This window comes from Xyrauchen texanus, chromosome 26 (assembly GCF_025860055.1).
Source record: "Xyrauchen texanus isolate HMW12.3.18 chromosome 26, RBS_HiC_50CHRs, whole genome shotgun sequence".
NCBI lineage: Eukaryota > Metazoa > Chordata > Actinopteri > Cypriniformes > Catostomidae > Xyrauchen > Xyrauchen texanus.
This window is the reverse complement of record NC_068301.1, coordinates 31,856,934-31,884,495: the sequence shown is the minus strand read 5'-3', so window position 1 is coordinate 31,884,495 and position 27,562 is coordinate 31,856,934. Positions and strand designations below refer to the sequence as shown.

The window sequence follows — 27,562 nt, the reverse complement described above, 5'->3', positions numbered from 1 at the left end:
GATGTAGATTATTAGATGTAGAACCTTTGGCCATCTTAAATTGTATTGTATTGGCTGATTTAATATCTAACTGCATTATTAACCACTGCAATTAAAATCTATAGGACTCAAAATATTCAAAACATAGTAGAGGATAATAGTCAAATAGAAATAATCAAAACAGTAGTGGAGATGGCTTGGATGAAAACAAGATTTTTCCATGAATACGGATTTCGAGAGTTGCATCTACAATGATTCTGCAATGCTATTGTTGAGGAGTTGTCAGTTAGTATGTACTTAAATGTTTTTTCCTAAAAGGGCCAAATTCATTATTTTTGGCATATATTCAAAATGTTTGGAAAAAATTGAAAAAATTTAAATTCCCAGTAAGGATCCATTTCTACTCGATCTGATCCTTATACAATTATTTTGTTGGTGTAACCTAATGTATTCAGGTTGATTTAGTCATAATAAAGAATGTTTAAACTTACAAAAACAGATATGTTGTTAATATAGATCAGATAAAGCATTTTTAAATGTTATTACATTGTATAACCTGTTTTGTCTGTAGGTTGGAGGTGAAAATAAGCAGTAAGAATGCAGTGTGGTGTGATTCTGTGCCTTGTGTTGCTGATGTTGTCCTATAGAGTGAGAAGCCAGAAAAGGAGAAAAAACAGACAAAAGCCTGACAACAGCGGCATCCAAAATGAAGTCAAAAGTAAGAAGTAAATATCTATCTATCTATCTATCTCTCTCTCTCTCTCTCTCTCTGGTCACTCTTTTCCCTATGATGATCTGATCAATCCATCCATCCGTCCATCCATCCAGTCACTTTTTCCCTATAATGATCCACCCATCCATCCAGGGCTGAAAATGGGGTGGAACGTGGGGGAACGGAGTTCCCGGAGTGAATTTTGTGGGGGAATGGCTTTCCTGTTCAAACTGACTATATCTGATTTGGGAATAAAGACTATTTCTTTCTTGATCAAATTGGATACAATTATGGATCAAATTATGATTGAACATGAATATTTATTTATTTTGTTTTATTTTCTCCTCAATTTGGAATGCCCAATTCCCAATGCACTCTTAAATCCTCATGGTGGCGTAGTGACTCGCCTCAAACCGGGTGGTTCATTACACAACGAATTCTAAACTGTATTTTTTATAGGAAAGGGGCCCAGAGCAATGTACAATCAAGTGACCCAGGTTACCTTGCTATGGCCCTGCTTGACACACACACACATGCAATGCTGGCGGCGTGATATAAAACAAACTTGATCGAACCGGGACAGTGAGAGAAGTGGACAACCCAAATGCACAACAACAAGAATACAAGTACATCAGAGTCTCTAATTTGAGAAAAACACTCCTCACAGGTCCTAAACTAGCAGCTTTAATTAACAGTATATTCCGAACATTTGCATTGCTGCAAGTAGAGGTTTCTTGGATGAACCCCCAGTGAACCACTTCTAAAAACTGACTCTACCGGGTCTTTTTTAACCCAGACAGAAAAGTTGTTAGGAATTTTCTCCAAAACAGTTAATGTTCAAATTTTATTCTCTTGCATTTTCAGCTCTCTTTTGCCCGGTGGAGGTGGCTTTATTGGTGGACAGTTCAGAGAAGGCCTCAATGCTTATGTTTCAGAGGCAGAGGGACTTTGTGTTGCGTTTCAGCACCAGACTGATGCAGCTGCAGGTACCAGGCTGGCGTATGCGGGTGAGACTCGCCGTCCTCCAGTACAGCAGCACTGTCTCTGTGGAGCACAACTTCAGAGACTGGCAGGACATAGACGTGTTCCAAAGCAGAGTTGACAGCATGGCCTACATCGGCCATGGCACCTACTCGGCGTATGCCATCTCTAATGCCACACAGCTCTTCACCCGAGAGACGGCCGCCAGCAGCTTAAGAGCCACACTTCTGTTGACAGATGGTGTGGACCACCCGCGCAGCCCCAGTGCTGTGACTGCAGCTGCAGATGCCAAGAACCACAACATTCGTGTGTTTGTAATCGGGCTGTCGGGATCCACTCGAGATGAGCAGGGAAATGGTAGACTGAGGTCCATTGCCAGTGCACCACCACAGCAGCACCTGTTTAGCCTTACTGACCGACAGCTGGATGACAAGCTCTTCAGGGAACTGGTGAGTGTTTGTAGTCAGGGCAGTTTTCTCCAGGATGGAGAAGATAGAGCAATTCTGTCATCATTTCCTCAAACTCATTTTGTTCCAGAACTGTATGTCTTTATTTTTGCCATGGAACATAAAAGGAGATGTTATACAGAATGCGAGAATGTTACTTTCATTGAATTGGACAAATATGCATATGCTGTCTTTTCTCTTTTACAGAGTGAAATTGCTAACACAGCTGTGAGTACAATTCATATACATTATCTGATTAAATATTGCAGGTCACTTTTTCTTAAACATGAATATGATTTATAAAATGTATAGTGATGGCATATTGTCCCTTTGGTGTCTTGTTTCTGATGTATCTATCGTTTTATTCCTTTTACAGTGTCCAAAACCAAACTCATGTCAGTGTGAGAAAGGAGAGAGAGGCCTTCCAGGAAATCTAGTGAGTTTATATATTTATGCAATGTGTATCCCTCTCAATTAGTTTGAGCCACTTAACAGGGTTGGGAGGGTTACTTTTGAATTGTATTACAGAATTACTACAGATTACAGAATACATGCTGTAAAATGTTATTTGTAATGTATTTCATTAGATTACTCAAGATCAGTAAGGTATTCTAAATACTTTGGATTACTTCTTCAGCATTGGTCATTTTTCACTTGTTTTGACTATTAAAAACTCTGCCAGTACAGTAAGACACATGTTAAAAATACATTCTCTGAAAAACCCAAATATCTTATGCAGTGTTGTTTCTAATACAAGATTAATCTAACTGATCTTCTTTTAAGGAATTTTAGATATTTTTACAGGAAAACAATTTAAAAATGATTATCAAGAATAAGATTTTTGCCCTAATATCAAAGGTCTTACTAGAAAAATAGAAATTATGATCCAACATGAATATTTATTTATTTATTTGTATTTTCTCCCCAAATTGGAATGCCCAATTCCCAATGCGCTCTAAGTCCTCATGGTGGTGTAGTGACTCATCATATATTTTATGATATCTCAATCCGGGTGACGGAGGACGAATCTCAGTTGCCTCCACGTCTGAGACCGTGAATCCGTGTATCCTATAATGTGGCTTGTTGAGTGCATTACCATGGTGAAGTAGCGTTTGTGGAGGCTTCACGCTATTCTCTCCGGCATCCACGCACAACTCACCATACGCCTCTCTGAGAGCGAGAACCACACATTATAGCTAACACGAGGAGATTACCCCATGTGACTCTACGCTTCATAGCAACCGGGCCAATTTGGTTGCTTAGGAGGCCTGGCTGGAGTCACTCAGCATACCCTGGGTTCAAACTTGTGACTCCAGGGGTGGTAGTAAGCGTCTTCACTCACTGAGCTACCCAGGCCCCGAACCTGAATTTTCTTTACAAAAAAATGTTGTGTCTGGTAACATGTGCATCCAAACTTACTTCAAACTTACTTCTCTGTCTGCTCGTATGAATGTAACACATCATAAGAAAGTGTTTCACCGCTGTTCAAATGCATTTTAGATCGCATCATTTATATGTATAAATGTTTTCCATCTGAAAGGACTAAATATTAAATAAAACAAATGCCAATAAAATGCAAATTAATCTCTGCAGTAATCAAAATACTTTTTTGAATGTAACTGTATTTTAATTACCAATGATTTAAATTGTAACTGTAGTGGAATCCAGTTACTTATATTTTGTATTTCAAATATGTAATCCCGTTACATGATTTCTGTTACTCCCCAACCATGCCAAATAATGATAACTTTTAGAAATCCTGCTCATTCTAAGAAGCAGACAACGCAAGACAGAACCCATACACTAGACATTTCCCACCCATGGTTGACCTCACAATCACCTGCTGGTCACTATAAATTCCTCAAAACTGATATTTATTTCATGTGATGTGAAAAAAAAAAAAAAAAGTTTTTTCAAAGATTGTGAGGAGCCTGGCCTGATCTGAGGCCATGAATAAACAAATGATCAAAACTTTGCACTCAGGACAAAGGACAATATATGCACACAGTGTGCTGTGTTTTTAGAAAGAACTGTTATACAGCAGTAATCCTCCCTCAGAGCTGTGTTTGATCTAACAATGTGAAATGGAGGCAGGGTGGAGCAGATGGATTCAGGGGTGGGTAGGGCATGGTACATACAAGAGTAGGAAGTGTTTCCCACACTGCAAGTGTAACAGGTGCTAAAGCTTTTGAAAGGGGCCCTATGCTCAAAAGTGCTTTCAAATATGTGTATGTTTTTTGCCAAATGCTGCAGAGAGGGCTTAAAGAGCAAGACTAGAGAATTTAGTGGGGATATACAAAAAGGTTTGCATCAATGCTGAATAATTCTCACAGAAGTGAGAGTTCAGGTTATGCAGAGTTCATTGAGAGGTCAATCCAACCAACTCTGATAGAACTTGAAAGAGTTGAAGGTACAGATTTCGCCCTCATCAATAATACTGTAGCTATTCACCTACAGAGGGGTTCAAGCAGTGTTGGGGAGTAGCTAACTACATGTAGCGACGCTACTAACTTAACTAATTTTTCAGTAGCTCAGCTGCTTTTAAAACAGAGAAGCTTTTCCAGTAGCGAACTACTTTTTCCAGCAAGTAGCGGTGTAAACGCTGCATCATGTTGGTCAGATTATAACTAATAGCTTTCCTTATTGCGTAGAAGCCAAACCTTTACTGGCAAAACTTCCGACGATCTGGCGGCGTATTTCTGTCTGCTGATCAGAATCAGACAGCGTCGTCTTCTTCTTTTGTAATGACAGATCACAAACAAAAACAGTGAATTACCGTCATCTACTGAGAGCTTCTTACAGCTCACTTGAATAAGAAGAGATTGTCTGATGGTTATGTAAAGCGAGCAACCACAGTTTGTTTACCTTTACAAGACGTACAGGGGCAAGTCAATCTGAAAATGATAAAAGAACACCATTTTATTCTTCTATGAAACACTTTGATCTTAATAGATCACACAACAGCATATTTATCTTTACTATTTTAAATACAATTATTAAAAACGTTATTATTGCCTTTTGAGGGATTTTGTTTTTGTTCTAAATATATTTATTTCACTTCTCATCATCTGTGAGTTATTGGGAGCAGCGAGTGAATTATTATTATTATTATATTTATAAATATATAATATATATTCATTATTATAATAATTACTATCATGCAGAACTATTTGATTCTCCATTTCTTAGCATTTAATTAACTATTATTTTCATGTAAAATGAATAAAAAGATTGGTAAAATAAATTATTTATGACATGTATTATTATGCAACAATCTAGGATGACCATCCGTCCACTTTTTTTGGACCTGAACAAATATTTGCAGATCAACATCTGTATGTGACCTGTAAAGCTGCACTCGCATGTCAATGGCAAAAAAAATACGATGAGCATGAACCCAGGTGAGGGGAGAAACAAGCCCCGAGTCTTTATTCACAGATTATCCGCACTAAATATTACGTGACAAGAACAAAAATGTCAGCCCAAGGAGAGTTTTCAGAAAAAGTTGATCTTTAGGGAAGTAGGCTACAGCTGGCCACAGCAGGACTGAAAAGTAAACGTATAGTAAAAAAATATATGTTTTAATGGCGTCTGATCTTTTTTGTTTTTATTTAATAGTGTTGTATTTAATTTTATGACCATTATTAAATGTATTAATGTTACTATTAATTAAATATATTAAATACATTTAATATATTTAATTAAACACATTAAATGTATTTAATACATCAATTAAAAATGTCATTAGTGTACATTTTGTTATTAATATTATTGGTTACATTAAAAACAATTTAAGTAACATGAAATAACATTAAAAAAAATATATTGCCTCATTATGTATTTTCAATGTAGCTAACTACTTTTTCAAAAGAGTAGCTTGACTGTAGCTTAACTAATCAAAATTATGAGTAGCTTGTAGCTTGTCAAACTACAGTTTCAAAGTAGCTTCCCCGACACTGGGTTCAAGAGTCTGAGACCACTATTAAAAAGTCTCCAATTTTGCATTCTTTTCACTTTTTCTCAGTAGAAATTGTCTTACAACTTAAATGAAAAGTAAAAAAAAAAAACCTGATGTTATCCATGTATGATTTATGATAGTTCTTAAAAGAATAGTTCGCCCATAAATGAAAATTCTGATCTGATCTCAGAAACGTTGACCCTACTGTCTCAGTTATACCAGTTCCAGTGACTCCATCTGTGATCTTTAACATGTATTATTAAGATGCATATGCTCAATATGTATTTTCTTGGATATATTAGGGTAAACCAGGTGATCCAGGATTTGACGGGGCTCCTGGCCCAAAAGGATCTAGAGTAAGTCTTCTCATTGTGATAAACTAATTCTATGTCATATAAATATATGTACATATATATATATATATATATATATATATATATATATATATATAATTATAAAAACCTGTTTAGATATAATTTTTTCTACATTTACTTTATTTTATTTATAGGGAGATTCGGGTTTAAATGGACGTCCAGGATTGGAGGGTATAAAGGTACTAAATCCTGTTATATCACTTGTTATTGTTCCTCAAATAATTATGAAAATAAGTATTTCATAGTAGTTTTATTGGTTGGTACATTTTATGAGCAATTATGTCTCTTTGTTTCTTTGTTACAGGGAAGACCAGGAACTAAAGGAGAAAAGGCAAGTGCACTTAATGTTTGAGAATTCAGTAAATTAATATTTAAGTGAAAATAAATGAATGAATAAATAAATAAATAAGTAATATAGAAATAGCTTATGAAATACTCATCAGCAAATGATGGAAGCATTTTGACTTTGACTGTTGCTTTTAAATGTCAGTACAGCTCATCGCAGCAGACCAGAGGGTTGAATGTTTACATAATATCGGACAGTATGGAATTCACTTTCACTGTCTCTCTCTCCATTCTGTAGGGGGGTAAAGGAGAGTGTGGCGCCCCGGGACTGAAAGGAGATCAAGTAGGTTTTAGGAAATGATTATTTGAATCTGTGCTAGTGTCTGTGGTCCACAATGTGTCATAATGGTGATCTTCTGTGTTCCCACAGGGCCCAGACGGACCTCCAGGACAACGAGGGCAAAGAGGAGATCAGGTTGCCCATTTCAATTTATAAAATATATGCAGATTTACATGTTTCATATGGTTTTTAGATATACACCTATACAGTGGCCCCGAAAATCCTATATGTGGACACTTAAGTCATTGTATTAGACAAAAAAGCTAATAAATGATGCTAAACCTTTTCTCTGAACCAACTTCACATGTTGTGAAGAACATTTTAAATTGTTTTTAACTGGTCTCAAGCTCCCCTCCAGTTCACACAGGTGTCATTAACAATAACTATGCACATTTTCCACTAATGCTTGACAACTAGAGCTCACATAGTCTTATCACTTCTCATGTCCCTGCACCTATGGAATGTGATTTAGGGATTAAGTGCTATCCTTACAGTAATGTTGCATTGCTAAAGATGAAAGATGTGAATCCAGGCCTACACTGTATTGTTGCACTCTGACGGCTTTCTTTGTCCACCTGGATTAGTTCAAGGACAGAGGTTACTATCGCCAGCCCCCCTCCTTGTATTTCTGTCCATGTGGTTTTGGTGCGATGAGAGTAGCCTCCTTTTTTGAGGATATTCAGATTTAGAAAGGCTGGTTCCTGCCTCCATTTCCCACACAGTCTGGGCTCTGGTGATGGGGAATCCATGTGTCCTGAGAAAACACAGTCTAATTGATGGCATGACTTGCTTTGAAATCCTTGTCTGGGTCCATTTTTTTGTAAAGCAGCTATGCTTTTTAGATTTGACCCTAACATTGTCTGTGCTAAAGCTTTTAAGGAATGTTTCAGGTTCAATACAAGTTTCAACACAACTGAAAATAATTGTATACCTTCCTCAGTTTATTAAAACTAACAACTAACTGTTTATAATAATGGACTTACAATGTGTTTAAAAGCATAAAGGTGAAGCTCATATTTTGTAAAAGCACATAATTATTCTTCAGTAAAAAGAAAATTACATTGTATGAGCTGTAAAGTCAGTTATCCTTTTTGGGGTAGGACTTCTTTTCTTGGTGGATTTACTCCTGGTTAAACATTACCGATGTAATTCATGCAATTGGATTTGTCTCTACCTTAATGGTCCCTTTCTTTTATTCTTGCACATAATGTGGGAAAGTTACAGGGTTTACTAGCTTCTTTCCTTCTGAAGTGTGTCATTTCTGTACCACTAGCCTCACCAAATGGAATTGCAAAAACAAACATTGTTTTCAACAAATGTTTTTGAACACTTCCCTGTCTGCTGTTGATTAAACAGATAGTCCCACCCAAAAATCTTGCCATTGGTCAAGCCATTGTTGCTGTGTCATCTGGATGGGTCGCTCAAATAAGACACAGTGTTGAATTTTTATGAGAAAACCTACCTACAAATTACATACTTATTGTTGTCTGTGTTGACGGGATAGACAAAAGTATTTTAACACTGAAAAAGATACATAATTCAGCTTAAAAGTCTGGATATTACTTTACTCAGACAAAGTTAGCAAGTGATTTTATCTCACTATCAATATCATGTTGACATGTATAATGTTTAAGTCTTGCGAGACGCGAGCATGACTGTTTTTTGCGTTTTCTATTTCCCTTTTATTTTTATTTTTTCTCCCAATTTAGAATGCCCAATTCCCACTACTTAGTAGGTCCTCGTGGTGGCACGGTTACTCACCTCAATCCGGGTGGTGGAGGACAAGTCTCATTTGCCTCTGATTCTGAGACCGTTAATCCGCGCATCTTATCACGTGACTCATTGTGCATGACACTGCGGAGACTCACAGCATGTGGCGGCTCATGCTACTCTCCGCGATCCATGCACAATTTACCACAAGCCCCATTGAGAGTGATAACCCCTAATCGTGACCTTACTCTCCCAAGCAACTGGGCCAATTTGGTTGCTTAGGAGACCTGGCTGGAGTCACTCAGCACATCCTGGATTCAAACTTCAGAGCAAATAGTTTTCTTAAAAATGTACGACAACATGTGGACAGCAGGACTAAGTTATGAAATTTTAAATAATAACAAGCTATAGAAAGTCAGAATTGAATGATCAAATTGTTTATTTTGTTTCCAGGATTGTTTGCCATTCATGATTTTTAGAACGTTACAGACATTATATCAGAAATTTGCATAATTTGTTCTGATTCAAAGTAATGGCCAGCTTCATCCAATAAGTTTATGTTAAAATAAAATTATAAATTCTGAATCTATGTACTGATTACCATTGTCCATATATCATCTGCAGCCAAAAACTACATTTTTGATAGGAAGTTTGTATTGAATGCACTGAGCTGCATAGAGAGATATAAGATGCTCCCTTGCTCCCTATTTATTGAATGACTTAACCTCCAGTGTGCTGTCTGTCTGCACTGGTCTCAGAAGAGTTCAAAATGCACCTCAATTTCATCCTAACTCCATATAAAGCCTCTGAAAGCAACATTTTTTCAGCATTTGGATGATTTTGATTGCTTCTCAATGTGATAATGCACAGTAAATATAAGATATCTAATTCTAAGGAAAAAATGCACTTAAGTACACATTAGTGTACATTGCGTATAGCAGCGTGGTGTTTTGCGATTAATCGCTCAAATTTAAAAAATGGCGTATCAGATGAAAGTAGAGACTAATCTTTTGACTCAAATAGGTTTCAATGTAAAAACGTAATTAGTTTTCTCCCAAAGACAAACTCTGCTGTGGTTGGCGCCATGTTGTTTTGCCACGTGACTGGACTGAGATCAGTCTGTTTAAATTAATTGAAATTATGCGTTGCGTATAGCAAAGGCAAAATACAACGTCCACTTATGTGTACGCGATGTCACACAAGGTTAAAGTTTATTCCGGTGCAATGCCCATAGACTTTTAATTATAAGTGTATATTGTACACACAACATGATGTCAATAATGCTTACCTGCTATTGAGCCAGGACTGTCTTAACTCATATTGACTTCTTCAACATTCCAGCTCAAGCATACTGTTCAAACTGTTACATTCAGGTGATATCCATAGTACACGAAATAAGTACAACTATCTCATACATCACAATGATTACTGAAGGATGTAATATGGACTAATACTTGACTGTTTGTCTGTTTTAGGGACCAGGTGGCAGCCCTGGTGACTCTGGTCCTGAGGGACCTGTCGGACCTAAAGTAAGGACATTACATTACACCTTGTGGATGTGATGTGGTCTTATGAATGGTAAACAAGAAGCAATAAATAACAAATAACAATAACAACTTCCCCAGGGTGAACGAGGACCTAGTGGACCTACTGGACCTGCGGGGGATCCAGGGGTTGGGTTTCCTGGTGCGAAGGTAATTAAATGATTGATTATTTATTTCTGTCTGTGTCCACAGTGTCATATATGACACGCTATAATTAATCTAAAACTGCATCACTACAAACTACATAATGTAATCAAAATGTTTCTAATTCTTGTGTAATTATTATACATTTAGCCATGACATCATACTCATTAAGATACTACATGGATTATTTGTACATCGCAGTTCTATTATAGTGAACTGCAAAATGCTAAAATGTCTTAACTATGGAAGATTTCTTGTTTAATTTTTCTTTAGAAATAACCAATAAAAAATAATTAAAAAAATTGGTGTTCAAAGACGCGTTTTTGCCTTACCCTGATTCACTGTGGTAAGCATACAATAATTGTTTGTCAGAGTTGGCGGGTTCATATTGGTGGTACATTTCAGAGCCCAGAATTCTGCAATGTAGCTTTAAAAAAACTTAAAAGGTTCACAACATACTCTACTTTTATACAATTGTATTATCTTCCCTGAGGTCCACTGATAATGTTAGCAAGATTTTTTGCACCTAAATAGTCATAATTTAGTAATATATGATAATTTTCTACCCTGCTTCTGGCCATCAGCCTGAAACTATCGGTTTTTGGCCTCAGTGCCTCCTTTAAACTTCAACGAAAACGGCCACTGTTATGATTGGCTTACATCGTGCAGCCCCTCAAAAACAGCCATATTTGAAACTCAAATAGAAGAGAATGAACAAGCTCTACAACATTATACGACTACATTTCAGGGTTTACACATAACGAACATCCCACATATCCCAAGCACAGCAGCACCATAAACTATCAAACAGTCATTACACTTGAAACATTCGTGAACTTAACTGTTTACTCACGGTTTTGCAATGGGGTCCAAGTGTTTTTAACTGCCCCATCCTTCAATAACAGTTCCTTTGCAAAGCTTGAATTGTATTTGGACTTTTCACAAGCAACCTACGCTGATATGAGCCAAAAAATCTGCACATACAAAGTAGAAAGCACGGTGAACTAGACGTACAAACATACTTTACAGTATCATTGTGCACTGAGGTGCACATCGCCATCAAATCAGACAAAAACAACAACTTACATTTATATAGCGCTTTTCTCAAACTCAAAGCGCTTTACATAGTATAGGGGGAATCTCCTCAACCACCACCAGTGTGCAGCATCCATCTGGATGATGCAACGGCAGCCATAGTGCGCCAGAACGCCCACCACACACAAGCTATTGGTGGAGAGGAGATGGTAGAGTGATTCAGGGATGGAGATTATTAGGAGGCCATGATAGATAGGGGCCAATGGGGGAATTTGGCTAGGACACCGGGGTTAAACCCCTACTCTTTACGAGAAAGTGCCCTAGGGATTTTTAATGACCACAGAGAGTCAAGACCTCGGTTTAACGTCCCATCCGAAAGACGGATCTTGATCAAGACATCCGTCTTGATCATGTTTACATACACCAACAATTAAAAATTACACAGATGGATTCAAGAAGGCATCCAGGACGTGTTTGTGATAAGTAGCTCAGCTGAATAAAACAAAATGGGGTCTCCTTTTCAGAGATGACATTGCGTCTTTTAAAAGCAGTGCAAGATACATGACAATGGTCAAAGACATCTGTCCAGTGCATGTTTATATACAAACATATTCAAAATTGTCCAGATGGGTCCCTTTTTGGTGTTCAGGAATAGTTAGGCCACAATAGGTATGTATTTCCTGCTCTCTCTCTTTACGAACAGTGCACCAGTGGGTGTGGCCACGGTTGCGAGGATTTTAAGCAGGCATGTTGTTACTGTAGAGATGGTCATGAATTATTAAGCCCCCTAGTAACATAGGGAAGTTGCAGAAGTAGAGAACGAGGCATTTTTGAAGCTTGGTTTCAATAAATGCTTTTATTGCAGTGGGGATTACATTTTGAATCCTGAAATGTATTTTTATTTTTCTCATGACATGACCCCTTAGAGAAATAGTAGACAATTACAGCCCCAAAAAACTCTTCTGCATTTATACATATTCATGTAAACTCTTTGTGTTTGCTAAGGGCGAGAAAGGCAGCCAGGGCAGACCTGGACCCCTTGGACCTGTTGGCTATGGAGAACCAGGATTACCTGTAAGTTTACAGGGTATAACGATATGTCATTGCTGTTCATGTTGAACTGAAGTGATACTTCAGTCACACCACTAGAGGGAGCTTCACATCCTCAATCATGTTTCAATCTGGCAACAAGTAGGCATCTTATCCAGTGAGTGTTTATATTATAATATAGGCTACTAATGTTTAGTGTCTGTTTGTTAGGGCCCAACAGGACCTCAAGGAGTTCAAGGCAACCAAGGGTTTCCAGGGGAGGGGTTACCAGGGTCAAAGGCAAGAGTTGACAGTAGACACCTCCGTCCACCTATCCTGATATGTGATTGGTTGTAGAGTCATAATTATCCTTTTATATTAGCTTAATTGTTCATTATGCCATGGTTTCAGGGTTACAGAGGCTTTGAGGGTCCTAAGGGTGTATATGGCCCTCCAGGGTTAGGCATCAAGGGTGAGAAGGTACAGTATGGCACCTTCCCAAAAACACATGTTGCTCTTGAGTTTAATTTAGTGATTATTCATACTGCTCTGAGCATTAATTCTTCTTTTCTGTAGGGTAACATAGGGGAACTTGGCTTGCCGGGACTGATGGGGTTCCCTGGAGTTGGGATCCAGGGAGAAAAGGCAAAGCAATGTTCTTGTCTAACCATAGGCTGAACTCACAGATATGTATTCTTTTCAGAGAATCACAGCACATCCTTCATTATGAAAATATATTTTGCTCTGTCATATTTCACAACAGGGAGATCAGGGGCCCATAGGACCATCTGGTCCAAGAGGTCCTTCTGGAGTGGGCATGGTTGGCCCTAAGGTACATTGTGTGGTTTCAATTAATTGTGTGAATTTAACGGTTTTGTATTGAATTTCAAAATAACATTAGCAAGTGTTCAGTGATTAGTTGTAGGTAATGTCTCTTTGGGCTTATAAGTGCTTTGTGTTAAGTTTGTTATTACTGTTAAATTTATTCCCAGGGAGATCAGGGCTTTCCAGGAGACCCTGGACAGCCAGGTGAGAGAGGAATTGGAGAACCAGGACCAAAGGTATGAAGAATATTATTCTATATTAAATACAACATTAAATTAAGCTCTTTGGCTCGCTGTTGAATACCACAGAGAACAATGTTAAACTCGTATTCCAGTTTGCAAAAACAAACAACATGCAAAAATATGTTGAAAGTCTATGAAGCCTGCAATTGTACAACAGTAGCCCGATAAATTCCATTGTAAGTGCATTTCTTTAAACACATTTTTGCAAACTAAACTAAATGATATCCATGACTGTAACCCATGTCCAGTATGGTATCAAAATGTTTTATGAAGTGGTGGTGAATTGGTTTTGTGATTTTAGGGGGAGCCTGGATCAGACGGCGCACCTGGTATTCCTGGCATTCCAGGAGAAGAAGGACCTGTAGGTCCAAAGGTATGACAACTGGTTACCACGTACTCAAATATATATATAGAAATATATTAGGCTTGGGATCAATGCCTTTTTTAACGCATCGATAATCTTAAGATTTTCCAAATGATTATCGATGTATATCAGGATTTTTTCAGATTGAAATTGGCTGCTTGTTGCACAATAGTCTTTGTCTCTTCAAGCATATTTCTTAACACAACTTTGGTAAAGTGTGAGCGGCAGAGTAAATTATAGGTGGATGCACACCAGATGTATCTTGTGTACATCATGGCGTGTTCTAAAATTAGAAACAATTATTTAATTTCCACAAAGGTACACACACACCACCAACGCTCAGCATCAACATTCTGAAGGGGCACGGAGCGCATCATTTTCCATTAAATTCGACACAAATCATTATCATATTTGTGATAATCATAGAAATGCATCTGGTGTGCATCCACCTTTAATTTACTCTGCTGCTCACACGTTACCAAAGTTGTGTTAACAAATATTATTTACACTAGCCATCACTGGATGATCTAGTGTGCACATGTATCTTTCATAGAGCCTACACAATGTATTTTCAGTTAAAAGTATGTAATTGTTTGGTTTGACAGCTGGAATGAAAGACCGATTCAAAGCTACATACAGAGAAATTGCTTAGTAAACATCGCCATTTCTAATCTCAGTTTGCGCAGTTACACCAGTTTCACTAACCTGCAAAATCATCAATGTCATTTTGTTCATTCTTGAAGAAGTACCAACACTTCTTCTCCTGTGCCGCTTCAGCTCGTCCTGTGTGTGTGATTCAGTAAATGTCATATTGCCCTCTTGTGGTCTCCCAACGCTATTACACCAGACTGATAAGCAAAGGCCAACATAGTGAATTGGAAAGCATGCATATTGGGCTTCTAATTTAAATGTTGGCTAATTTTAATAAATCAATGCCTTTAAAATATGTAGATAAAATAACGTGCCAATCAAAATATATATATATATATATTAGGGCTGTCGATTTAGCAAAAATGTATGCAATTAATTGCAATGCCCCTGGACCATAATAAGGAAGATTCCTGAGAAATACAAGCTTGTAGTACCACCTGTTTACTCCAGAGGGCAGTAAGTGAAATTTCAGCTGTATGAGCAACGCACAGTTTATACAGTGAAGAAAACACTTCAGTAGGCAGAAAAACACAGACATGCGTTACGTTGTTTCGTTCAAAACACTTGAAGGAGTGCAAATGCAAACTAAAGGATCTCAAGATGTGTTTAAAGATTGAGTATTAAACTATATTTAACTTGAAACAGTGATCTAAACATTTTATGTTTATAATGCAATGCACCCGAGACACTACATAAGCATGTCTGACGCAGGGTGTGGCTGGATTGAGATGGTGCAAAATTTGGAAGTTACCCATAAATATTAATCACGAATACAATCAAAGAAATTTCCTTTAAACTTATTTATAAGTACTACCTCACTAATTATTTTCTTGTAGAGAGATTTAATTGTGATGTCGAAATATTCTGCACATTTTGTGGTCTGCAGGCGGAAAATGTTTTTCATTTATTTTGGAGTTGTCCCTCCTCGACTTGTTTTTGGTTTGATTTCTGCAAGATTGTTAGAGATCATATTATTCCCAGCTTTCAACTTTGTTTTGAAAATGTTTTATTAGTTTTTTTTAGCTATGACATGTCTCTTCATAAGGAATATTATTTGATTAATGTTCTGCTTTTGTTGGCAAAGTTTAGTATTCATAAAAACCATTTGTTTTAATTTTTAATTCAGACGTTCAGCAATACCCAAGAACAATTTCCAATTTTAGTAACAAGAAAGATGTAAAGTGTATTGAAATATGTAAACAATTTTATATTTTTATTTAAACTGTTTATTTATTTATTTTCCTTTTTGTTATTGTTTGTTTTAATATACCTCTTGGCTCTAGATGTAAAAGTTTTGTAAGCATTAATAAAATTAAAATAAAAAAATGTCTGACGCAGGTGTAAATTGACTGGTCCTTAAACAAGCCCTCATAATAAATCTCCAACTGATTGACAGATTCACTTGTGAAATGGATTGCTGTGAACTGTACGCCAATGATTGACTTATGATCAATAATATGGTAGTAAACATTACATTGTATTCTGAAGCCGATTTTGTATTCTTATCAATGATTAACTCTTCTGCCACAAGAATGTAATGCATTTTAATTATCTGAATATATATATATATATATATATATATATATATATATATATATATATAATTTTAAATATTTAAAGATAACTATGTATCATTATATATTGATATAAATATGTATAATCAATATATTTTGAATTATTGTTATATGAGGGGCTTTCTCAGCAAATATTTGTATATGCGTTTAATTGCGATTAATTAATCGGAACACCATGTAATTAATTTGATTAAAAATTGTAATCGATTGACAGCCCTAATATATATACATAAATGGTTGGTCACTTTAAGAGGCGTGATCCTAAATCTACAATGGCCCCAAAAAGTCTTTGTCACACTTAAAAAAAAATGGCTGAATGTCATTGCAATTGACAACATAATAATTAAACCAACTGGCATCTGCAAACAAATGATTCTAGAGCTTTCCCCAGAGCTAACTTCACTTTTCTGAGCCATTTCTTCAATTACTTTTAACCAAGTTCTACCAAAGTCAGTTTTAGAAGATATATGAAGTCAGTTGCCCTCAAGCTTACACAGGTATTTTAGCAGAGTAAGCAGGTATAGTTCATCACATAAACTGTGTACATGTTCCACTAACACACACAAAATGTCCAAATATTAAACTTATTCTTTGTGAAATTATTAATTGAAAGTATTCTTGTGCTATTGTTCTTTAAAATGAATGCCATTTGGTTTGATATTGTGTAAAGATATATGATATTTGTACATTTTTAAGTGTGACTTAAGTGTTCAAATTAATTTAGTTGCCATTGTAAATAGCAGTCTTTTTTACCTGCTTTGATAGCAATGATCCAAACTAAGCATTAATAATGTTACATAATTTCACCAGAGCATTCAATACTTTTCTCTGTTTATGGGTGTTTACTGATGCTGACATTTCTATATTTTGTTAATAACTTTAGGGTGAGATGGGTTTGTCAGGTTTACGAGGTCCAGAGGGTGCACCAGGGAAAGGAATTCCTGGTGAGAAGGTACAATGACTTTCCATTTAATAGTGTTTAATACTCTCTATTTTAACATTCTGTCACACATTATATGGATTTAGTTGTAAGTTAAATATGGATGTACAAAATAAAATAATTGTGATTATTCTATAAACAAAATGCTGAATTATATATCAAATACTGTCAAATACTACATTTATTTAAGTGGAAAATCTTACTTTAAGTTGTGTTTGTTAATCTCTCCACAGGGGGACAGAGGCGAACGAGGACCTCGTGGTCTCCTGGGAAGCTCTGGTGCAGTGGGTCCACCAGGGGCCAAGGTGGGTGGGACAGTGACACCATTGAAACACAGACAACCTGTTTTTTGCAATGGATATATATGGGAGTTAATGTAACTATCATCATGATTAGAGGCTTGGAATGTCAGACATTATGATTTTTTAACAGAAAATTTGTGTTCAGAAATAAGCAACAGTTCTGCTCACATGTGAAGAACATCTTTAAGATATTCAGGCTATTTTTTTATATATATATAATATGTCATGGTAGTTGAGTATGCAGATGCCCTCTGTGACCTTCGTAAAGATGCGAGGGGACAGGCTCTATCGAGTCTTTGAGTAAGAGGGTCACGATCTCCGCACGTAGGTCCTGGCCAACCAACGCGACGGATTGGGAAGTGAAAGCCGCAAGCTCCGCACGAGGGGCACTAAGGGGATGATCATTTTTGACATACGTTGCGGGCTCAGTAGCGGGGCAGAGCAGGTAGGGTTGCGCTCCCGAGGCTTTGGTGCTGAGAAAGGACTCAAAGCACTTACCTCCCTCCCCACATCCGGCAGTGGGCGGGTTAGTGACTGATGAGGAGGTCCTGTGTAGGTGTCCTCTGGACTCGTCAGAACCAGCCGGCCGGGGGACAGCAGTCGTGGGTCCGGAGGCGAGGGATCCGCATCCGGGTCTACCACAGGGGGAAGGAGTGGTCTGCTTACCAGCTCCGGAGCAAACGTCTCGTTCCCTGGGTCGTCCGTCTCAGGAATGCTTCAGAGCTTTCCGGGTCGTCGAGGACGTCCAAGAGACAGGGGGCGTGCGCTCCCTGCGAGGTGCTCAACGCTGGGGCTGAGAGATGGGCACAGGTTGAGGCGGAGCTGCCTGACGTTTAGAGGCCACAAGGGGACACCCTCGGCTAGCAGACGGAGCACAGCTCACACTGGAATGGTGGCGAGGCATGATGTGGGAGATGGTGACATTGAGAAAGCAGGCTTTGTCCACCTCCCACATCTCAACCAGGTTCAGCCATAGGTGATGGTCCTGGACCACGAGGGTGGCCATCGCCTGCCCGAGTGCCTGCGCTGCGACCTTCGTGGCCCAGAGGGTGAGGTCGGTCTCAGAGCGCATTTGATTCAGCACGTCGGGTCAGGACTACCCAAGTGCAGATCTTTAAGTACCTTGGCGTGGTGGACCAATCATCTAGCTGTGAGGGCTTTGGGGAGGACAGAGGGTTCCAGTCCATCCCCATGCTCACGGCGGCCCGGGCAAGCATGTCGGCCATCTGGGCGTCAGCCTCAGACTGGGCAGTCTGACCCAGAGGCGGCAGCCCAGTCGAGTCTTCTGCGTCAGATGCCGGGGCGCTCTCCAATGCAGCGGCAAATTCATGATCCGACACGGCAGGTCCGAGGGACCAGTCAGACTGGCTGTGAGGCGAGCCGTTCTCGAGCCAGGACAGACGTCAATGAGTGTGTCGAGGGGCGGGTAGTTCGTGGGGATTTACCCGACGAAACCAAGCCTGCTGCCATCCCCAAATCACCTCCATCGCCAGCCAGGTCGTCCTCAATCCCGTAGGAAGAAGGAGCGACGCGGGGGGCGGCTGGAGTGGCGTTCCTATTCAGGAGGGAAAGCCGCGACCCCAACGTTACCATGGTTAAGTTCTCGCAGTGGAAACAAGAACCATCCACAATCACCGCCTCAGTGTGATCGCGGCCCAGACACAAGTCTATGGCCGTCAGGAGTGGAGAGATTTCAACCGCATCCAGGAACTACACAGAGGTGAAAGGGCATCTTTAAAAAGATGTGTCCTGAAAAGGACGTTCAACACCTGCGTGTGTGCTCTTTTAAAGAAATTATACTCTTTTGTGAGGAAAATATACTCTTTCAGCAACGCTGTGTTGTGCAGAGAAGGAGAAAGCCGCTGATATGTACAATAGATCCAACAACAAACACTCTGCAGAGGTGAGTGGAACAGACGTGATCTCAGCTCGCTGATCGCACGACTGCTCGGCTCCGAAGAAAAAATCTGAATGGACAGATGCATGATTCCCTCCTTTTATACCCCTATGTCCGGGGAGGGACATGCAAATTCTGTCTGCCAATTTCTCATTGGCCTTTTCTCAAGTTCAGAGGTAAACGAGGCCTTCAAGAAAGTCCCCTTGTGTCACTTCATTTGACCCAATGTCGAGTGTGTGACAGACGGGGAACTATGATTTCAGTATCTACTCATTTTCTATCAAATACTTAAAGTACCAAATTATCTGAGCTATGCTATACACATTATTTTAGAGCTCTATACTTTCAATGTACTGTATGTCAACAATGGTCTCTTTAGGGTCTATTTTGGTGTCTTGGAATTTTGGGAGAAACATCTGAAACAAAGTTTATAGTAAAATAACAGAACTCCATTACGTCTCAAAGAGCAACTCTGAGCAGTATAATTTTTCTCTGGTTACTGCACTGTATATAATCATTGTAACCTTTAACCTGCTGTGATAGATTCAATTACTGTACAGTAATAACATATTTTTATTCATGTTTAGGGAGAGCCAGGAAATTTAGGTATGATGGGGTTTCCTGGACCTCCGGGCCGAGGATTACCTGGTTCAAAGGTGCTCATACTTCAGACCAATTACCAATAATTTTACAGTCAGCCATTCTTTTCCTGAAGCATTTCAAAGCAACTGTAAAACAAGGCATTGTATGCTCTGTACACATTCTCTTTATCATTATGTGTTTGCATGTTTGTTGTTAGGGTGAGCCAGGACCTACAGGTCCCCCGGGTCCTGTTGGAGAGCCAGGGGTCGGGAGTGCAGGGCCAAAGGTAATACTCTCACAAACATGAGCATATAGGAGTGTTTATATAGTTTAATAGGAGTGTTTACAGCAAAAAAAAGCCTGCGTTGCCATGTTTTAGGGTGACAGAGGAAATCCGGGGCCAATGGGGCCACAGGGATTGAAGGGCAAGGGTTATCCTGGGCCACAGGTGTGTGATGAATACAAAGTCTTGATTTAATCTTGATGTAAAAAAAAAATATTAAAAATAGTATGTGGATAAAATAAATATTAATAATTAACATGTAATATTTTCTTAGGGACTTCAAGGGTTATCTGGGTCACCGGGTGAAGTTGGACCTGAAGGACAAGGAGTTCCTGGATCAAAGGTATTACAACACAGCAGTCTATTTCTTTGTCTGATTCACACAAAATTATCACTTTGAGGCGAATCTCACAAAACACGTTAAGAAATATCCTGGTCATATTACACCCGGAAATAAAACTAAAAAAGAAATTATATTTTGCTTAGAGTAAATGTACCTGTTTACATTTTTTAATCGAATTTTTTTGTATTGTGATAAATGTTCATGACAATGAAGCAACCCCTCCCCCCACATTATCATTAATGTAATGTAAACAAAATTGTGATGCATTATTTAAATTAAGTATTTATACATCATGGTATCATTTGCTGTTATGCTTAAAATGTATGCGTAAATAAAATTATTATTATAATTTGTACAATAATACAGTGAAAAACATGTGTAACTAGTGAAATATGAATATTGGGAATTACAAAAAAAATAAAAAATGTAAACATCCACGCACAGATTATAGTTATGATTAGATTTTTTATAAAATCTTCTTCAGTGTGTTTTATAGAATTCACCCTTTCACCTTTCAGAAATCCACCAAAGTCTTTATTTTAAACTGAAACCCTGTTGTTCACAGGGTGACAGGGGCTCACCAGGAGTTCCTGGCTCTTCAGGGCCTCCAGGAATTGGACAGCTGGGACCAAAGGTTCAAAAACACCTCTAATTAAATTAACTTGTTTTTTGGCTCAGGATATATTCAATATTGATTAATACATTTGAGATTTTCACAGGGTGCAGTTGGCCAACCTGGTGTCCCTGGTGTTCCAGGCCTTCCAGGAGAAGGTATCCAGGGTCCCAAGGTAAAAAAACAAAAAAATTCCAATATCATACAGTGCATAGAATCATGCAGGCTTAATCTGCTCAATCAGCTTGACTTGGATGGCAAGGAAAATTCAAGACTACCATACAACTGAATCTTTGACCTGGCATGGCTTTAAAATCTTAACAAACATGTTCTCATCACAGGGAGAGCCTGGGTTTCAAGGGGGTCCTGGCCCTAGAGGGCTTCCAGGTGAAGGCCTACCAGGAGAGAAGGTACCAGCTATTCAAAAACTGCCAGAATGTATTATAATATAGTTCTTTTCAAATGCAAGGACATAATCTGATGGTTTCAGGGTAACCGAGGTCCATTGGGTGAGCGTGGAAGAAAAGGAGATAGAGGAGAATATGGAGGACCTGGAGAAACAGGACCCAAGGTACTGTACATGCTTCTGAACTCCACTCCACTGTCATCTCACAATCAACTCAAACAAAGCAACTGAAGTCTGTGAGGTGTGTGGCATCAAATCTCTCTCTCTCTTACCCCATCGCTTGATCTCTCTACTCACTTCTAAATAAAATTCAGATATTTGTAAATAAACATGTTGTTTGAGAGTGAAGAGAGACGACTCTGTTGTACCATTTGCAGTGTGTCATGTGAGTGGGCAATCGCTGTAGCACTTGTTTGGTGGGCTTTGTTCACTGCGATACTCTGATTGGTGGATCTCTTTTCAGGATTATGGGTAGTGTAGTTCTTCACTAGGAATTCCACTATTAAACATGTTTGTAAACAATTAAGTTGAAATAAGGCAAATTGATGTATTCAACAGAAGCATGTACCATCGATTAACAACCTCGGGGCTCACTATAGGTCTGTCTTTAGAGGTTTATGAGTTATTGTTTAAAATTAATTCGCCTATGGAAAATGTTAATGACATTTTTACTTCCAGAACCAGACTGTTGCAGTCTATTGCCCTTTATCTTGTGAACGCAAAATCCAAAGTTAAAAAACAAAACAAATTGAACACATGAACACCAGGGCAATCTGAAATCTCATCAACCTCCAGTCAAAGGGGGCAATATAATAATAATATGTATATATATATATATATAATCCTCGTAATAAAAAAGTAAATATACCCTCATTGGACAACTACTGCAATACAAAGAACCTATTCTATGAAAATTTGGGATCTGTGGTCCAATATTTTCTCCACTTGTCTCAGTTGCTTGGACATGATGAGGCCCACTTTTAGTCCGTTTCTAGATACCCAAAGCAGACGTTTCCAGCTAATGTAGATATGAGTGATAATACTGAGAAATTTGATCTCAACAAACTATACAGTTACTACTAAACTAAAATGTAACTTATATTGTAGGGAAAACCTGGTGAGAAGGGCGAGCGCGGTCTATCGGTGAGTCTAAACTTCAGCAGTTTCAATCTTTCATCAGAACACTTAAAAATATTGTATGAATTATATACATTATCTTTACCCAACAGAGAGAAGAGGTGATCCGAATAATCCAGGAAATGTGTGGTTAGTAACCATCCCTGTAACTTCAAGACAAAACATTCTTTATAAGCTGTATTATTTGTGTTAGTTGGAGACAGATGTGTTGTACTCTTTGTGCCTTGTCTCAGGATGTGGTTCTACATGCCGTACGAGTCCTCTGGAGCTGATCTTCATTGTTGACAGCTCAGAAAGTGTTGGTCCCGAGAACTTTGAGGTGGTGAAGGATTTTGTAAATGCTCTAATAGATCGTGTGTCTGTGAGTCGTGAGGCCACGCGTGTAGGAGTGATGCTTTACAGTCACGTGGAAGTGGTGGTGGCCAGCCTACAACAGCTATCCGACCAGGCTGACATCAAAGCTTCTGTACGCAGGATGCCGTACCTGGGTGAGGGTACCTTCACAGGTAGCGCTATCCGCCGAGCCACTCAACTGTTCCAAGCAGCCCGGCCGGGTGTGAGGAAGGTCGCAGTAGTTTTGACAGATGGACAAGCTGACAAACGGGATGCAGTGAGTCTGGAGGAGGCTGCGGAGGAAGCTCATGATGCTGGGATTGAAATCTTTGTGATTGGCATCGTCAACAGCAGTGACTCACAGTACACAGAGTTTAAGAATGAGATGAACATTTTAGCCTCTGATCCTGATGCCGATTATGTCTACATGATCAATGACTTCTTGACACTTCCTAGTACGTATTCCAGACTGAGAAAACAAAATGCTAACCTTTGTTATCATATGCTCCTTTTAAAATAATATTTCACCCAAATATTTAAATTATATTATTTACTCACCCGTATGTCAGTCCAAACCTGTATGCTGTTATTATTGTTTTTTATTCTTGTGGAACACAAGGAGAATTTAGAGCAACAGCAGAGGAATGCAAGAAAAAGAATTGCTGAATGAATCAGCAAATAACAATTTATTTTGGGGGGGACAGACTTTCCTTGTGCTCTTCAGAAACTTCTAACACGGACCACCTCAGTTGGATGGTGAATCGAACCAAGCCCCCTCAGTCAGACAGCAAAATGAGAAAATCTATTGCCCACCATAGATGTTAAACTCCCCTCTGAAAAAAGATTTCATACTAGTACCAAACTTGTTTCTTATTGTTTTTTCAGCATTGGAGAGTAAATTACTAAGTCAGATCTTCGAGCGTGATGAAACGCCATTCAGCCCAGATGGAAATCCCTTTCCAGCTTTGATGCCTGGTTCAATTCCAGACAGAACTGGAAGTCCCACCAATAATTATTTCATAACAGAAGGAAAAGAGGTATTTTTAGACACAAAACAATGCTCTGTCTAATGTTTATTAAAATGACAAATTGAACAGAAAAAACAAAAAAAACCAAATTGTAATCCAGCTTCATTGTGTAAAATGTTATTTAGTAGGAAAATATGAACTTTATAATACTTCTCATGGGTTCAAATCATAACTGCACACACCGTGGCACAATAACAGCCAATCAGAACATATTTGATGTTTATATATACACACATGTGGAGAAACAACATGTCAATGGAAGCGGTGCTATGCAGAGTAGTCACAAATAAAAACCAAGAAACTGAAAACATGCCCCCAAATTTGGAGCAAGGACCCAAGTGCTGGAGATGTACAAATGTTTATTTAACAAACAAACAAAACAAAAAACAAACCTCATTAGCAGGACAAAATGAAAAATATAACAAACCAATAATAGAACAAGATCTCACAGATCCAACAGATTAGAAAGGAGAACAGAATGAAACACAACTATCTGGTGGGGAAACAAGACAAAGGAGAGAATATATAGAGGAAGGGCAGATTGAGGACAGGTGCTGCCAATAATCACAAGCAGCCGGGATCAGCACTGCCATGGCGATGCTGGTTGCAGCTGCACCTGTGAGAAACATGAGGGAGAGAGGGAAAACAACAGAAAATGAGACAGCCTGAGGGATGGGTGGAGGAAACTGTCACAATCCTGCCAAAACTAGAATAAAACAAGATCAAAAAGGCAAGGTGACACCTTGTCGTTTTATCATATCACATCTGGTTACTTGGGACAAAATGTAAGACTAAGCAAAATAATAAAGTAATTAAAAAGAAAGAGCATTGCAATTCTTGTACTTCAGTATGTGTTGAATTACCAGAGGTAACTATTCGGTTGCTCAGCATAATCTAAACCACAACATACAGTTCATTTTCATAATTTTATTACAGCAATCAGATAAACACATTTAATTAGCATCATTTAAAAATTCAGATTTTTGCAGCTGTATTCAAATGACTCAAATAATTATCTACCAGTACAAATCTACAAATGTGCTTGGTGTTCTTTTGGGCAAAAAAAATAAATAAAAGCCTGACACATTCTGAAAGTCTCTCTTTACCACAGGTTGAACATCTGACAGAGTTTGAGACCCCTTCTACCCCTCAACTGGATGACTATAAAGACAACTTTGACCCAAATAGGGAAGTCTTTTTTGATGGGTCTGTCAATGAACTCCCTATGGTAACAGCTGCCCCATCTGGAGACAGGAAGAGTCCCCAGTCTTCAATCTTTGTAGTGGGAACCCAAACAACCGCAAACTGGCGTTATGCTCCAGAAATCATCCCACCTCCAAAAACACTACCTCCACCTCCCCCACAGCCCGATGTAACTGTTAGAGGTAAGCACACTCACTCACACCCCAGTTGTGTCATTTGAATATGATTTAAATACTAAAGCACAAAATCTAGCCTTATAATCTGCCTTGTAAACTCTTAATGTTAGCGATGTAATTCATTTATGTTATGTATGTGTGTTAGTGATGTGTTTGATTGGTCAGAAAGGTTACACTTTTCATATTAAAATTTAGGTTTAATTTAACATTGAAAAAGTTACACAAGTGTATATGTCCTATAATATGAAGCACCTCAGATATATGGTGTTGTTGTTATGTTTCAGATGTTGGCTGCAGGCAGAGACTGGACCCTGGACCATGTAGGGATTATAGTGTGATGTGGTATTATGACCCGGAGGCCAACGCGTGTGCACAGTTCTGGTATGGTGGTTGCCAAGGCAATAGCAACCGCTTTGAGACGGAGGACATATGCATAAAAACTTGTGTGCAGACATAACATACCCTCAAAATGCTTCTTTGATAAATACCTTCTTTATCAAGCTGTTTCAACTTTGCAATAATGCACTATACGGATACATTTTCATTTTAGTGCATTGCTCGTGTACTCTTATGAGAACAATGACGAATCCCACACTGACTGGAGATCAGCTTTCAAAATTGATATTATAAGCAACACATTTTTTAAACCATAGGTTAGATATACTAGATTTAGCTGCTCTATTTTCTAAATGATAACAAAGTGTCAACTTTTATGTTTATACTAGTCACATTGAAAATGTTTTGTGCATTCCTTTTTTATATTCCTTCCTATGTTGTAACCATAAAAATGCAATTTTTCTAAAAGCATTGTAAATATATATTTGTTAAATTGTATGAATAATTGCTCCATAATTGCAATTATAAATCATTCCTGTGCCAATCATATGACTTGCCATAGGTCATATAAGAGTCAACTCTTTCAGTGCATGAGAAGGGCACGTATTTAACAAACATGAGATTAAGAATCTGAAGAGTTCCTTATCACCAACCTAACGCATTATATAACCCTGTAAAGGTATTAATGATGGGCAAGGAGGAGGTGAGAACCGGCTTGACGATATAAATAATAGTTTAATGGTAAACTTAAAAGACAACATAAACACACATGACGGACATGTCCGTAAACAATCTCTCTCTCCCGCACGGTCCCCTGCAGTCAGCCTTTAACCCTCAAGGAGGCAGAATTAGCCTAATACGGGAACGGGTGCATAGGATCATGACCCAGCCCCGCCCTCCGCCCTGCCACAAACCCATATACAATACTTTTGAATGGTATTATTGTTTAGGCACACATTGTTTAAAGGGATAGTTTTACCAAAATTGAAAATTGTCTCTTCATTTATTCAGTCTCATGCCATCCCAGATGTGTATGACTTTCTTTCTTCAGCTGAACACAAACAAAGATTTTTAGAAGAATATTTCAGCTCTGTAGGTCCATACAATGCAAGTGAATGGTTATCAGGCCTTTGAAGGTCCATAAAACATATAAAGTCAGCATAAAAGTAATCCATAAAACTCCAGTGGTTTAATCCATGTCTTCAGAAGTGATATGATATGTGTGGGTGAGAAACAGATCAATATTTATTTTATATATAAGATATATATACTTTATTACTATAAACTCCATTTTCACATTCTTCTTCCTTTGTTTTTGGTGATTAACATGTAACAAAATATTAAGCACAAGTAGCTTATATTACAAGTTGCTCAATTAAGTAAATACTCATTTTGAAATGTTAGTAACAATACTGTTACATTTACTTTTTCAAAATCTGCAAAGACTTCACAGCAAAAACACATGTGCATCACAGTACAAAGGTGGCCATTTTTTAAATGATTATTACAAGGTCTTCTACTTCAAGAAGAGCATGGATACTTTACCAGGAGGCATGTAGGCATGTAGAATATTGCATACGAGAGGTTTTTAATCTAAGCGTTGCCATGTTGATGATGTAGAGGCTTTAGAAAACCATGTGTCAAATACAATACGATAGGCTTTATAGGGTTAATGTTGAAGTTTGCCTATATATTTGCTAGACTGGGATGCATTTCCCAAAAGCACCATTAGCCATCTATGGTCGCAAGTTCCATCATTACTAACATAAAAGATTTTGTGTTTCCCAAAA

At 38.3% G+C, this 27,562-nt stretch overlaps 1 protein-coding gene across 1 annotated transcript; it reads left to right on the top strand.

Moving 5' to 3' along the window:
* The first annotated feature begins 576 nt into the window (after positions 1-576).
* On the top strand, positions 577-26,035 carry LOC127619669 (collagen alpha-1(XXVIII) chain-like). Its single transcript, XM_052092622.1, has 34 exons — positions 577-697; positions 1,556-2,121; positions 2,326-2,346; positions 2,495-2,554; positions 6,379-6,432; positions 6,585-6,629; positions 6,755-6,781; positions 7,034-7,078; positions 7,166-7,210; positions 10,261-10,314; positions 10,411-10,479; positions 12,514-12,582; positions 12,769-12,837; positions 12,949-13,017; positions 13,114-13,182; positions 13,301-13,369; positions 13,530-13,598; positions 13,906-13,977; positions 17,077-17,145; positions 17,367-17,438; positions 19,920-19,988; positions 20,132-20,200; positions 20,294-20,362; positions 20,472-20,540; positions 21,106-21,174; positions 21,260-21,328; positions 21,495-21,563; positions 21,644-21,724; positions 22,667-22,702; positions 22,789-22,825; positions 22,930-23,484; positions 23,915-24,066; positions 25,169-25,442; positions 25,721-26,035. Exons 1-34 carry the CDS (start codon positions 577-579, stop codon positions 25,891-25,893), a joined length of 3,525 nt encoding a protein of 1,174 aa, XP_051948582.1. The 3' UTR covers positions 25,894-26,035.
* The last annotated feature ends 1,527 nt before the right edge of the window (positions 26,036-27,562 follow it).